The sequence below is a fragment of the Panulirus ornatus genome, chromosome 53, assembly GCF_036320965.1.
Source record: "Panulirus ornatus isolate Po-2019 chromosome 53, ASM3632096v1, whole genome shotgun sequence".
NCBI lineage: Eukaryota > Metazoa > Arthropoda > Malacostraca > Decapoda > Palinuridae > Panulirus > Panulirus ornatus.
This window is the reverse complement of record NC_092276.1, coordinates 13,817,393-13,833,394: the sequence shown is the minus strand read 5'-3', so window position 1 is coordinate 13,833,394 and position 16,002 is coordinate 13,817,393. Positions and strand designations below refer to the sequence as shown.

The window sequence follows — 16,002 nt, the reverse complement described above, 5'->3', positions numbered from 1 at the left end:
ATCTGAGCCTTCGAGGAGGATGCGCACTCCCCACGTGACTCCTTTTGTTTCCCCTTTTAGAAAGTTTAAATACAAGGAGGGGAGGGTTTCTAGCCCCCCACTCCCGTCCCCTTTAGTCGCCTTCTACGACACATGAGGAATGCATGGGAAGTATTCTTTCTCCCCTATTCCCATACATACATACATAGTGGAATTACTGTAGCTTAGCATATGAGTGCTATATCTGGGAATTTATATAGTAGATTTATATAGTAGATTTGGACAGAACTGATCTTTGTGTTGGCAAAAACAATTACTCATCTGGATTGTTTGGTAAATGATTTACAGGCACTCAATTATCCAAGGTTAATTACGGTGTGGAGGTAGACACACTGTGTTGAACATAAATAGTCTGGATAGTATGTTATGTTTATTTATTATTCTTTGTCGCTGTCTCCCGTGTTAGCGAGGTAGCGCGAGGAAACAGACGAAAGAATGGCCAAACCCACCCACATACACATGTATATACATACACGTCCACACACACACATATACATACCCATACACCTCAACGTATGCATACATATGCGCACACAGACATATACATATATACACATGTACATAATTCATACTGTCTGCCCTTATTCATTCCTGTCGCCACCCTGCCACACAAGAAATGAAAACCCCTTCCTGCCACATGTGCGCAGGGTAGTGCTAGGAACGACAACAAAGGCCACATTTGTTCACAGTCTCTAGCTGTCATGTAAAATCCACTGAAACCACAGCTCCCTTTCCACATCCAGGCCCCAAAGAACTTTCCATGGTTTACCCCAGATGCTTCACATGCCCTGGTTCAATCCACTGACAGCATGTTGACCCGTGGTATACCACATGATTCCAATTCACTCTATTCTTTGCACGCCTTTCACCCTCCTGCATGTTCAGGCCCCGATCACTCAAAATCTTGTACACTCCAACTTTCCACCTCCAATTTGGTCTCCCACTTCTCCTCATTCCCTCCACCTCTGACACATATATCCTCTTTGTCAATCTTTCCTCACTCATTCTCTCCATGTGACCAAACCATTTCAAAACACCCTCTTCTGCTCTTTCAACCACACTTTTTTTATTACCACACATCTCTCTTACCCTTTCACTACTTACTCGATCAAACCACCTCACACCACATATTGTCCTCAAACATCTCATTTCCAGCACATCCATCCTCCTCTGCACTACTCTATCTATAGCCCATGCCTTGCAACCATATAACATTGTTGGAACCACTATTCCTTCAAACATACCCATTTTTGCTTTCCAAGATAATGTTCTCGACATCCACACATTTTTGAATGCTCCCAGAACTTTCGCCCCCTTGCCCACCCTATGATTCACTTCCACTTCCATGGTTCCATCTGCTGCCAAATCCACTCCCAGATATCTAAAACACTTCACTTCCTCCAGTTTTTCTCCATTCAAACTTACCTGCCAGTTGACTTGTCCCTCAACCCTACTGTACCTAATAACCTTGCTCTTATTCACATTTACTCTTAGCTTTCTTCTTTCACACACTTTACCAAACTCAGTCACCAGCTTCTGCAGTTTCTCACAAGAATCAGCAACCAGCGCTGTATCATCAGCGAACAACAACTGACTCACTCCCAAGCTCTCTCATCACAACAGACTGCATACTTGCCCCTCTTTCGAAAACTCTTGCATTCACCTCTCTAACAACCCCATCTATAAACAAGTTAAACAACCATGGAGACATCATGCACCCCTGCTGCAAACCTACATTTACTGAGAACCAATCACTCTCCTCTCTTCCTTCTCGTACACATGCCTTACATCCTTGACAAAAACTTTTCACTGCCTCTAACAACTTGCCTCCCAAACCATATATTCTTAATACCTTCCACAGAGCATCTCTATCAACTCAATCATATGCCTTCTCCAGATCCATTAATGCTACATACAAATCCATTTGCTTTTCTAAGTATTTCTCGCACACATTTCTCAAAGCAAACATGTGATCCACACATCCTTTACCACTTCTGAAACCACACTGCTCTTCCCCAATGTGATGCTCTGTACATGCCTTCACCCTCTCGATCAATACCCTCCCATATAATTTCCCAGGAATACTCAGGAAACTTATACTTCTTTAATTTGAGCACTCACTCTTATCCCCTTTGCCTTTGTACAATTGCACTATGCAAGCATTCTGCCAGTCCTCAGGTACCTCACCATGAGTCATACATACATTAGATATCCTTACCAAACAGTCAACAATACAGTCGTCCCCTTTTTTAATAAATTCCACTGCAATACCATCCAAACCCACTGCCTTGCCGGCTTTCATCTTCCGCAAAGCTTTTACTACCTCCTCTCTGTTTACCAGATCATTCTTCCTAACCCTCTCACTTTGCATACCACCTCGACCAAAACACCGTATATCTGCCACTCTGTTATCAAACACATTCAACAAACCTTCAAAATACTCACTCCATCTCTTTCTCACATCACCACTACTTGTTATCACCTCCCTTTTATCCCCCTTCACTGATGTTCCCATTTGTTCCCTTGTCTTACGCACTTTATTTACCTCCTTCCAAAACATCGTTTTATTCTCCCTAAAATTTAATGATACTCTCTCACCCCAACTCTCGTTTGCCCTCTTTTTTGCCTCTTACACCTTTCTCTTGCTCCCAAAACACTTGCCTCTCATGATCTTTCTTCTCATACCCAGTTGCATATGCACCAATAATCACCCATCTCTCTCCATCCACTTTCAGTTTTACCCATATCAATGTAGAGTTTACTTTCTTACATTCTATCACATACTCCCACCACTCCTGTTTCAGGAGTAGTGCTACTCCTTCCATTACTCTTATCCTCTCACTAACTCCTGACTTTACTCCCAAGACATTCCCAAACCACTCTTCCCCTTTACCCTTGAGGTTCGTTTCACTCAGAGCCAAAACATCCAGGTTCCTTTCCTCAAACCTACTACCTATCTCTCCTTTTTTCTCATCTTGGTTACATCCACACACATTTAGACACCCCAATCTGAGCCTTCGAGGAGGATGAGCACTTCCCGCGTGACTCCTTTTTCTGTTTCCCCATTTAGAAAGTTAAAATACAAGAAGGGGAGAGTTTGTAGCCCCCCCCCCCTCCCGTCCCCTTCTACGACATGTGAGGAATGCGTGGGAAGTATTCTTTCTCCCCTTATCCCCAGGGGTAGTATGTATGGTTAGTATTATTTTTTTGATGATTTTGACTCATTTTTGTCAGCATTTCTTGCCATTTGAACGAAGTGTTGCTTGTGTATTCTTTTAGAAACTCTTTTGCCATTTTTTTTTCATACTTGATTGCTGTTTCCTGTGTTAGGGAGGCAGTGCCAGGAACAGACTTCTTTTGTTCCCTCTCTTAGAAATTGAAATCTGAAAAGGGAAGGGTTGCCAGCCTCTGCTCATGTGCCCTGTAGTTGCCTTCTGTGACACACAGGGAATACGGAGGTAGAATTATTTCTTCCCTACCTGATCTATCTGTCTATATCTCTGATGCCCTTTCCATTTTGGAATTCCTTGAAGGAGATGGCTGTGGCACAAGTCTCCAAATTGGTTAACTCTAGTGCCGCTTTGTAGCCTTTAGTGCTTAACCCTTAACAGGCCTCTAGCATAGGGCAACTTTGGTACAGTGTTTCCAGGGTCTTCTACCTTCTATTTCACAATTATGCCCATAATGTTCTTATTGTTACCACATTTTTATTTTTAAGATGCATTGTTTTTCTGATTATGTCAAGAAGAAAAATCACAAGAATGTGATGAGCTCTGATGTTTTCTTCCAGGTGCATGGCTCTCAGTACAGCAGTGTTTGTTGGGGAAGCCAAGGAGTGGCTACCAGAATTAGTTGAGAGATCCAAGAAACTTCGAGTGAATGCTGGCCATGTTCCTGATGCTGACTTGGGTCCTGTTATTTCCCCAGTTGCCCGAGAACGTATATGTAGTTTGGTCCAGGCAGGTATTGACGAGGGAGCGAAATGTATATTGGATGGACGCGATGTTGTTGTGCCAGGGTACGAAAATGGAAATTTTGTCGGTCCAACTATTCTCTCTGATGTCAAGGTAGGCATTATGTCTGAATTGATAGTTGATGTGTTTTCATTAGAAAGTTATGTTTTATATATTTTTATGAGCAAAGAATTCCATCCAGACTTCAAAATGAGTAAGATAAAAGTTTCTGTGCATGTTATAATTGGAAAAGTGAAGAGAAATTCATTCAGCTTCATGCATCAGTAAATCAAACAAGAAAATTAATGTTTACTACAGATTGACCCTGTGTATACTTACATATTTTTTTGCTTGTTACATCTACTTATGGGTGTTTTTTTTTTTTTTTAGCCAAACATGGTCTGCTACAAAGAGGAGATCTTTGGACCTGTCTTGGTTGCTCTCTCAGTAGACACGCTTGATGAAGCTATTGAGCTAATTAATAGCAATATGTATGGTAATGGTACTGCCATCTTTACCACAAATGGGGCTACAGCTAGGAAATTCACCAATAATATTGATGTTGGCCAGGTAAGTTTATAATGTTGCCTGCAAAGCATGACACATACTTAGGGATTGCTTCTCATTATTGTCACCCATCAATCATCTGCCTATTCATTGCCAGTAGTACTTGAACCTGCAACTTAACCTTGGACATAACTTGAAAAGTTTAGATGAGAAATTCAGCATGTAAAGAAATGAGTAGCGTAAAAATCTTAAGTCTAATGATTATTGGAAATGTGATGTACGTGTCAGACTTAGAATGGACAAGGAGAAGAGGGAGACCAGTTTGGAGAAGTAAAGATTAAGTGAATAAGATTTTGAGAGCTTGAGACCTGAACATGCAGGAGGGTCAAAGGCATATGCAAGATAGAGTGAACTGGATGGATGTGGTATATAGTGGGTGACTTGCTATCAGTGGACTAAATCAAGGCTTATGAAGCAGCTAGGGGAAACCATGGAAAAGAATGTGTGGCCTGGTTGTGTATAGGGGGCTGTGGTTTAAATGCATCACACATGACAGCTAGAGAATGCATGTGAGTGATTGAGGCCTTATAAAGCTTTGTCTCTGATGCTGCCTCCCTAACATGGGAAATGGTGAACAAGTTTGAAAGAAGGTAGAATTATTTTAACCTTGCTCAATACTTGTAGAAAGTTCACTGTTGTCCATGAACTTAGTACTGTTATTTTATCATATTTTTTGAAGAATTTTTCTGTCTAATGTCATATCAGTTCCGGTAACTGCAGGTGACACATTTGTTCCATGGAATACCTTTCTGGTCATTTGGTATTTCTTGTCTGAAGAATTAGTCTCTTAGTAGAAAGGTGGCAGAACTGGTTTTGAATGATTGAAATGAAGCTCAAGGGTAAAGGGGAAAAGTGGTTTGGGAAAGTCTTGGGAATAAAGTCAGGGGTTGGTGAGAGGACAAGAGCTAGGAAGGAGTAGCACAACTTCTGAAGCAGGAGTTGTGGGAGGATGTAATAGAGTGTAAGAAATTAAATTCTAGATTGATGTGGGTAAAACTGAAAGTGGATGGAGAGAGATGGGTGATTATTGGTGCCTATACACCTGACCAAGTTTTAGTGATGAGTGATTCAAATGCAAAGGTGAGTAATGTGGCAGTTGAGGGTATAATTGGTGTATGTGGGATGTTCAGTGTTGTAAATGTAAATGGTGAGCTTGTTGACTTGTATGCTGAAAAAAGACTGGTGATTGGGAAAACTTTGTTTAAAAAGAGAGATTTATTTCTTTTTATTATACTTTGTCGCTGTCTCCCGCGTTAGTGAAGTAGCGCAAGAAAACAGACGAAAGAATGGCCCAACCCACCCACATACACATGTATATACATACACGTCCACACACGCACAGATGCATACCTATACATTTCAACATATCTTTCTTTCTTTCATACTATTCACCATTTCCCGCGTTAGCGAGGTAGCGTCAAGAACAGAGGACTGGACCTCTGAGAGAATATCCTCACCTGGCCCACTTCTCTGTTCCTTCTTTTGGAAAATTAAAAAAAACCAAGAGGGGAGGATTTCCAGCCCCCCCGCTCCCATTTCAACATATACATGTATATTCTTTTTTTTTTTTCATACTATTCGCCATATCCCACGATAGCGAGGTAGTGTTAAGAACAGAGGACTGGGCCTTTGAGGGAATATCCTCACCTGGCCCTCTTCTCTGTTCCTTCTTTTGGGAAAAAAAAAAAAAGAATCTTGTTCACTCCATCTTTCCTCCTCCAATTTGGTCTCCCACTTCTCCTCGTTCCCTCCTCCTCTGACACATATGTCCTCTTTGTTGATCTTTCCTCACTCATTCTCTCCATGTGACCAAACCATTTCAAAACACCCTCTTCTGCTCTCTCAACCACACTCTTTCTATTACCACACATCTCTCTTACCCTATTATTACTTACTCGCCACCTCACACCACATATTGTCCTCAAATATCTCATTTCCAACACATCCACCCTCCTCCACAAAACTCTATCTATAGCCCATGCCTTGTAACCATATAACATTGATGGAACCACTATTCATTCAAACATACCCATTTTTGCTTTCCACGGTAATGTTCTTGCCTTCCACACATTTTTCAGTGCTCCCAGAACTTTCGCCCCTCCCCCACCCTGTGACTCACTTCCGCTTCCATGGTTCCATCCGCTGCCAAATCCACTCCCAGATATCTGAAACACTTCACTTCCTCCAGTTTTTCTCCATTCAAACTTACCTCCTAGTTGACTTATCCCTCAACCCTACTGTACCTAATAACCTTGCTCTTATTCACATTTACTATCAGCTTTCTTCTTTCACAACTTACCAAACTCAGTCACCAGCTTCTGCAGTTTCTCACCCGAATCAACCACCATCGCTTTATCATCAGTGAACAACAACTGACTCACTTTCCCAGCGCTCTCATCCACAATAGACTGCATACTTGCCCCTCTCTCCAAAACTCTTGCATTCACCTCCCTAACAACCCCATCCATAAACAAATTAAACAACCATGGATACATCACGCACCACTGCCGTGAATTAACATTCACTGTGAACCAGTCACTTTCCTCTCTTCCTACTTGTACACTTGCCTTACATCCTCGATAAAAACTTTTCACTGCTTCTAACAACTTGCCTCCCACACCATATATTCTTAATACCTTCCACAGAGTATCTCTGTCTACTCTGTCATATGCCTTCTCCAGATCCATTAATGCTACATACAAATCCATTTGCTTTTCTAAGTATTTCTCACTTACATTCTTCAAAGCAAACACCTGATCCACACATCCTCTACCACTTCTGAAACCACACTGCTCTTCCCCAATCTGATGCTCTGTACATGCCTTCACCCTCTCAATCAATACCCTCCCATATAATTTGCCAGGAATACTCAACAAACTTATACCTCTGTAATTTAAGCACTCATCTTTATCCCCTTTGTCTTTGTACAGTGGCACTATGCATGCATTCCGCCAATCCTCAGGCACCTCACCATGAGTCATACATACATTAAATAACCTTACCAACCAGTCAACAACACAGTCACCCCCTTCTTTAATAAATTCCACTGCTGTACCATCCAAACCCGCTGCCTTGCCAGCTTTCGTCTTCCGTAAAGCTGTTACTACCTCTTCTCTGTTTACCAAATCATTCTCCCTAACCCTCTCACTTTGCACACCACCACGACCAAAACACCCTATATCTGCCACTCTTATCATCAAACACATTCCACAAACCTTCAAAATGCTCACTCCATCATCTTCTCACATCACTACTTGTTATCACCTCCCCATTAACCCCCTTTACCGATGTTCCCATTTGTTCTCTTATCTTATGCACTTTATTTACCTCCTTCCAAAACATCTTTTTATTCTTCCTAAGATTTAATGATACTCTCTCACCCCAACTCTCATTTGCCCTTTTTTTCATCTCTTGCACCTTTCTCTTGGCCTCCTGCCTCTTTTTTTTTTATACATCTCCCAGTCATTTGCACTATTTCCCTGCAAAACTTGTCCAAATGCTCTCTCTTCTCTGTCACTAATACAGATGTACATAAGTATATATATGTGAGTAGGAGAGATGGTCACAGGGCATTATTGGATTACGTGTTAACTGATAGGCATATAAAAGAGAGATTTTTGGATGCTAATATCCTAAGAGGGGCAGCTGGAGGGATGTCTGACACTTTCTTGTTGAGGCAAAGGTGAAGATCTGTAGAGGTTTTCAAAAATGAAGAGAGAATGTTAGAGAGAAGAGAGTGGTGGGAATAAGTGAGCTTGGAAAGGAGACTTGTGTGAGGAAGTACCAGGAGAGATTGAGTGTAGAATGTCAAAAGGTGAGAGCAAATGACGTGAGGGGAGTGGGTGAGGCATATGATGTGCAAAAGATGCCTGTCGCTTGAGAAAGGTGGGAGGTAGTCAGATTAGAATGGGTAGTGAGTGGTGGGATGAAGAAGTAAAGTTGTTAGTGAAAGAGAAAGAGAGGCATTTGGACGTTACTCATAAAGAAGGAGTGCAAACAACTGGGAGATTTATAAAAGAAAGTGGCAGGTGAAGGGGAAGGTGCAATTTTTCTCCATTCAAACTTACATCCCAATTAACTTGTCCCTCAACCCTACTAAACCTAATAACCTTGCTCTTATTCACATTTACTTCCAACTTTCTCTTTCACACACTTTTCCAAACTCGTCACCAGCTTTTGCAGTTTCTCACTCGAATCATCCACCAGAGCTGTATCATCGTTGAACAGTAACTGACTCACTTCCCAGGCCCTCTCATCCCAATGGACTGCATACTCACCCCTCTCTTTAAAACTCTTGCATTTACCTCCCTAAGCACCCCAAATTAAATAAATGTGGAGACATCACACATGCCTGTCACAGACCAACATTCACTGGGAGCCAATCACTCTTATCTCTTCCTTCTTGTACACATACCTTATTTTTTTTTTTTTTTTCATACTATTTGCCATTTCCCGCGATAGTGAGGTAGCGTTAAGAACAGAGGACTGGGTTGTTGAGAGAATATTCTCACTTGGCCCCCTTCTCTGTTCCTTCTTTAGGAAAAAGAGAGGGGAGGATTTCCAGCCCCCCGCTCCCTTCCCTTTTAGTCGCCTTCGACACTCATTGAATACTTGGGAAGTATTCTTTCTCCCCTATCCCCAGGGATAACACATACCCTATATCCTAGTTAAATACTTTTCACTGCTTCTCACAACTTACCTCCCACACCATATACTTTTAAGACCTTCCAGAAAGCATCTCTATCAACCCTATCATATTCCTTCTCCAGGTCCATAAATGCTACATAAAAATTCATCTGTTTTTCTAAGTTTTTCGCTCATGTATTCTTTAAAGCAAACTCCAGATCTACACCTCTTCTAATGTTGATGCTAATGATAAAGGCCATGACATTCTCATCTCCTCCAGTTGAGGTTCTCTTCATGGGTACTTCAACAACTCTTAAGAGAAACACCAGCTTAGTGATGTTTATTTAACATTTGTGGAAAAAGCTAATTGTGATGAAGGGAATGGTAAGAGGAGTTGGGTCATAACATACATCATTTCACCATATCTCATCTTCATCACTGCATCTGACCAGGTTAAACTTCATAAATCATGTTTTTGTCTGTTTAGATTTTTGCCTTTGTTTCAGCCCTGAACACCTATTATTTCTCCTTATAGTTTTTGGCCTCTGCCAAACAGATTCAGGGTTGATTTTGTTCATTGTGGGAAATAATTTGCATAGATCAGGAACAGAAGCAGCTCCCAAACTGAGGTATGTGGTAGACCACTTATTACTTATCCCAGTTTCATTATAGGTATTGTGCTCTGTCCCCTTCCATCCTTCCGCTCAGGTAATTTTTTATCCCGGAAGAAATTCTTCTGAGAATCCAGTTGTATTGATAATATTTTGTTGCACACAGTGTCAGATGGAGTTTGGGAGTCCATGAATACATTACTTCATTTGGCTATCTTTCTATTTTATTCTAGTACATGATCTGATCAAGATGTATTGGTCATGCTTAATCTTTTCATGAATATTTGCTGCCTGTCACGTACATAATTTCATTTTTGCAAGTGCTCATGCATTTGCTTTCTGTTCAAGTTCCCATTGATGTCTTCAATGAAGCCATTAAACTTTTCAGTTCATGTAGTTCTATTCAGACTCTCTATAGCACTATCTTAATCTTTGTATCAGATGACATGATTGGTCATCTTCATATATGTTATGATATTTCTTTCCATAGATTGGAGTCAACGTACCTATTCCTGTACCTCTACCGATGTTCTCCTTCACTGGATCAAGAGGTTCTTTCCTTGGTGATGCCAATTTCTATGGCAAGGCTGTGAGTATACTTTTATTATACTTCTTATCTTTGAATTTCACTTTTTGTATTCATTGTTATTGATATCTCCCTTGTCTCTAAGGATCATTATTCAAGGTATACTTTTCTGTAGCTTGAAAAGGCATCGGTGATCAGTTTATACAGTTGTCCAGTGTACAGAGTGAATGTTCTGAATCATAGATGAACATAGGATATGGATTGGAATATCAACATTTGTATGAAGATGCAGAATGCAGTATACTGCCTCTCCTTATCCTACCTCACTAAATTGTTAAGAGGTTCCCTTGTATAAAGTGTCATGTGGGTTACATCAAGCATCATTTAGATTAATCTTAGTAAAGGACTATTAAGTCCAGAGCCATTGTCTTGTGTAGTAACATGACTCTAGAGCCTCATAGGGTATGAACACTCATTTTATACTTTAAGGCATTATGAATAACCCAGAGCCTCATAGGGTATGAACACTCATTTTATACTTTAAGGCATTGTAAGTAACTTGACAAGCACTAGACTGCTGTCCACCAGCTTAGTATAGATAAACTGAGAAACACTAAATGACTGCCCCCAACTTAGTATGAATAGCTTTACAAATACTGAACTACTGCCCCTCATCTTAGTATAAATGATTTTGACAAACACTACTACTGCCCCCAGCTTAGTATAAGGAACTTGACAAGCACCAAACTACTGCTTTCCCCCAGTATAAATAACTTGATATACACTAAACTTATGCCCCTAGCTTAGTTAAATAAGACAAGCACTAAACTACTGCCCTTCAGCTTAGTATGATTACTTGACAAGCACTAAACTACTGCTCCCAGCTTGTTATGAATAACGACAAAAACTAAACTTCTGCCCCCAGCTTAGTTACATAAGCACTGAACTACTGCCCTTCAGCATAGTATGAAGAACTTGACAAGCACCAAACTACTGCCCCCTAGTTTAGTATAGATAACTTGACAAGTACTAAGATAAGTGATAAACTACTGCCCTTCAGCTTAGTATAAATACCTTCAGCTTAGTATGAATAACTTGACAAGTGCTAAACTACTACCTTCCAGCTTAGTATAAAAAACTTGACGAGCATTAGACATGCTACTTTAGTATAACTTGACAAGCGCTAAACTACTACCCCAAGCTTAGTATGAATAACTTGAAAAACGCTAAGTTGTTGTCCCTCAGCTTAGTGTAAATAACTTGACAATTGCTAAGCTACTGTCCCCCTGCTTAATATAAATGGTGAAGAGCTTGTGGATTTGTATGCTGAAAAAGGACTGGTGATTGGGAATACCTGGTTTAAAAAGAGAGATATACATAAGTATACATATGTAAGTAGGAGAGATGGCCAGAGAGCATTATTGGATTACATGTTAATTGATAGGCGGGTGAAAGAGAGACTTTTGGATGTTAATGTGCTGAGAGGTGCTACTGGAGGGATGTCTGATCATTATCTTGTGGAGGTGAAGGTGAAGATTTGTAGAGGTTTTCAGAAAAGAAGAGAGAATGTCGGGGTGAAGAGAGTGGTGAGAGTAAGTGAGCTTGGGAAAGAGACTTGTGTGAGGAAGTACCAGGAGAGACTGAGTGCAGAATGGAAAAAAGTGAGAGGAAAGGATGTTAAGGGGAATGGGAGAGGAATGGGATGTATTTAGGGAAGCAGTGATGGCTTGCGCAAAAGATGCTTGTGGCATGAGAAGTGCATGAGGTGGGCAGATTAGGAAGGGTAGTGAGTGGTGGGATGGAGAAGTAAGATTATTAGTGAAAGAGAAGAGAGAGAGGCAATTGTATGAGTTTTGCAGGGAGATAGTGCAAATGAGTGGGAGATGTATAAAAGAAAGAGGCAGGAGGTCAAGAGAAAGGTGCAAGAGGTGAAAAAGAGGGCAAATGAGAGTTGGGGTGAGAGAGTATCATTAAATTTTAAGGAAGAATAAAAAGATCCCTGGGGATAGGGGAGAAAGAATACATCCCACGTATTCCCTGCGTGTCGTAAAAGGCGACTAAAAGGGAAGGGAGTGGGGGGCTGGAAATCCTCCCCTCTCATTTTTTTCTTAATTTTCCAAAAGAAAGAACAGAGAAGGGGGCCAAGTGAGGATATTCCCTCAAAGGCCCAGTCCTCTGTTCTTAATGCTACCTCGTTAATGCGGGAAATGGCGAATAGTATGAAAAAAAAAAGATGTTTTGGAAGGAGGTAAATAAAGTGCATAAGACAAGAGAACAAATGCGAACATCGGGGAAGGCGGCTAATGGGGAGGTAATAAGTAGTGGTGATGTGAGAAGGAGATGGATTGAGTATTTTGAAGGTTTGCTGAATGTGTTAGATGATAGAGTGACAGATGTAGGGTGTTTTGGTCGAGGTGGTGTGTGAAGTGAGAGGGTTAGAGAGAATGATTTGGTAAACAGAGAAGAGGTAGTAAAAGCTTTGTGGAAGATGAAAGCTGGCAAGGCAGTGGGTTTGGATGGTATTGCAGTAGAATTTATTAAAAAAGGGGGTGACTGTATTGTTGACTGGTTGGTAAGGATATTTAATGTATGTATGACTCATGGTGAGGTGCCTGAGGATTGGTGGAATGCATGCATAGTGCCATTGTACAAAGATAAAGGGGATAAAGATGAGAGTTCATATTACAAAGGTATAAGTTTGTTCAGTCTTCCGGGGAAATTATATGGTAGGGTATTGATTGAGAGGGTGAAAGCATGTACAGAGCATGAGATTGGGGAAGAGCATTGTGGATTCAGAAGTGGTAGAGGATGTGTGGATCAGGTGTTTGCTTTGAAGAATGTATGTGAGAAATACTTAGAAAAGCAGATGGATTTGTATGTAGCATTTATGGATCTGGAGAAGCATATGATAGAGTTGATAGAGATGCTTTGTGGAAGGTATTAAGAATGTATGGTGTGGGATGCAAGTTGCTAGAAACATTGAAAAGTTTTTATCGAGGATGTAAGGCATGTGTATGTGTAGGAAGAGATGAAAGTGATTGGTTCTCTTGTGAATGTCGGTTTGCGGCAGGGGTGCGTGATGTCTCCATGGTTGTTTGATTTGTTTATGGATGAGGTAGTTAGGGAGGTGAATGCAAGAGTTTTGGAGAGAGGGGCAAGTATGCAGTCTGTTGGGGATGAGAGAGCTTGGAAAGTGAGTCAGTTGTTGTTTGCTGATGATACAGTGCTGGTGGCTGATTCGGGTTAGAAACTGCAGAAGCTGGTGAGTGAGTTTGGTAAAGTGTGTGAAAGAAGAAAGCTGAGAGTAAATGTGAATAAGAGCAAGGTTATTAGGTAAAGTAGGGTCGAGGGACAAGTCAATCGGGAGGTAAGTTTGAATGGAGAAAAACTGGAGGAAGTGAAGTGTTTTAGATATCTGGGAGTGGATTTGGCAGCAGATGGAACCATGGAAGCAGAAGTGAGTCACAGGGTGGGGGATGGGGCGAAAGTTCCGGGAGCGTTGAAAAATGTGTGGAAGGTGAGAACATTATCTCGGAGAGCAAAAATGGGTATGTTTGAAGGAATAGTGGCTCTAACAATGTTATATGGTTGGGAGGCGTGGGCTATAGATAGAGTTGTGTGGAGGAGGGTGGATGTGTTGGAAATGAGATGTTTGAGGACAATATGTGGTGTTAGGTGGTTTGATCGAGTAAGTAATGTAAATGTAGGAGAGATGTGTGGAAATAAAAAGAGTGTGGTGGAGAGAGCGGGAGAGGGTGTTTGGAAATGGTTTGGTTGCATGGAGAATGAGTGAGGAAAGGTTGACAAGGAGGATATATGTGTCAGAGGTGGAGGGAATGAGAAGTGGGAGACCAAATTGGAGGTGGGAAGATGGAGTGAAAAAGGTTTTGAGCGATGTGGGCCTGAACATGCAGGAGGGTGAAAGGCGTGCAAAGAATAGAGTGAATTGGAATGGTGTGGTATACTGGGATTGATGTGCTGTCAGTAGGATTGAAACAGGTCATGTGAAGTGTGTGGGGTAAACAGTGGAAAGTTTTGTCAGGCCTTGATGTGGAAAGGGAGCTGTGGTTTTGGTGCGTTATACATGACAGCTAGAGACTGAGTATGAACGAATGTGGCCTTTGTTGTCTTCTCGCACTACCTCACACGCATGCAGGGGGGAGGGGGTTGTCAGCTCATGTGTGATGGGTGGCGACGGGAATGAATAAAGGCTGTAAGTATGAATTATCGACATGTGTATATATGTTTATGTCTGTGTATGTATATATATGTATATGTTGAAATGTATGGGTATATATATGTGTGTGTGTGGACGTGTATGTATATACATGTGTATGTGGGTGGGTTGGGCCATTCTTTCGTCTGTTTCCTTGCGCTACCTCGCTAATGCGGGAGACAGCGTCAAAATATAATAACAATAAATACAAGCACTAAACTACTGCCCCACCTAGTATAAATAACTTGACAAGCTCTATACTACTGCTCTCGGCTTAGTATAGATATCTTGACAAGCACTAAACTACTGCCCTCACCTTAGTATGAATATCTAAACAAGCATTAAAATACTGCTCCTAGGCTTGGTATAAATAACTTGGCCAGCACAAGACTACTGCACCCCAGTTTAGAGTAGATAACTTGATAAACACTAAATGACTGCGCACCATCTTAGTATAAATGATATGACAGATACTAAACTGTTGCTCCTCCCCCCCAGCTTAGTATAAATAACTTGACAACCATTAAATTACTGTATACTGTAAATTTACTGTATATTGTTTAATTTTTTTCTCCGTAGGGAATTAACTTCTACACTCAACTCAAGACTGTGACTCAGATGTGGAGAGAGGCTGATGCCACATCCACCCAGTCTGCTACTGCAATGCCGGTTATGCGATAAATATAACGAAAAGACAGCAGTGTGAGAAGTCTTCAGTCGATTCTTATCTGATGAAATTTTTCTGAAATTCATATGTTTGGTTTAGCAGTTTCCAGACTTATGAATTCTTGCTTGTATTTAAATGCAAAATGTTAATTACATAAGAATTGTTCAGTACTTCAAAGTGATTGGTATAAACTCGGTTATTCATTTTCATGCATACAGCTAATTAAAACTTACAGTAGTTACATTCCATAGATACTCAAAGAGCTAATTTGCTGTATAAATTTGGACAGGAATTTATATAATTGCCAAAGTCTGTTGTGAATTATGCCTGTGATGAGCCTGTAAAGAGTTTTAAACACATTTCAAAAAATATATTAATGAAAAACATTTCAAAAAATTTGATAATTTTTTTTGTACTTCAAAAGTACTTTATCACAATAGTAAGGCCAACAACATTATTTTTCATAGTTCAGAATATAAGTATATATAAATGTATAGTCTGAAATGTTTGGAAAATAAATTTTTGATAAGTGAATAATTTTTTTCAGTTTATAATTTCATGCATTCTTGTCTATTACTCTTCTCCATTGCTGTAGGGTAAAAGAAATGTAAAATCCCTTAGGTAAAGTAGAATGACTAAACTTTTAAAAATTAGTAATAGCAGCCAGCCCAAAGAAAAATTATAATCACTGCTGGTCTGCATAGGAGGGGAGATAATAATTCCTACTGTTCTTTTTTTATGGATGAACCAACACATGCTTCCAAGAAGAAGGGAAAGTTCTGATTTTTTTTTTTTAA

General features: G+C 40.5%; 1 protein-coding gene across 1 annotated transcript in view; it reads left to right on the top strand.

Moving 5' to 3' along the window:
- Window positions 1-15,742, top strand: part of LOC139765246 (probable methylmalonate-semialdehyde/malonate-semialdehyde dehydrogenase [acylating], mitochondrial) — a 70,743-nt gene extending 55,001 nt beyond the window's left edge. Inside the window, exons 8-11 of the mRNA XM_071692583.1 lie at window positions 3,830-4,106; window positions 4,383-4,562; window positions 10,287-10,385; window positions 15,118-15,742. Coding sequence (XP_071548684.1) covers window positions 3,830-4,106; window positions 4,383-4,562; window positions 10,287-10,385; window positions 15,118-15,219 — 658 coding nt within the window. The 3' untranslated portion in view covers window positions 15,220-15,742. The remainder of the gene's footprint in view (window positions 1-3,829; window positions 4,107-4,382; window positions 4,563-10,286; window positions 10,386-15,117) is intronic.
- The last annotated feature ends 260 nt before the right edge of the window (window positions 15,743-16,002 follow it).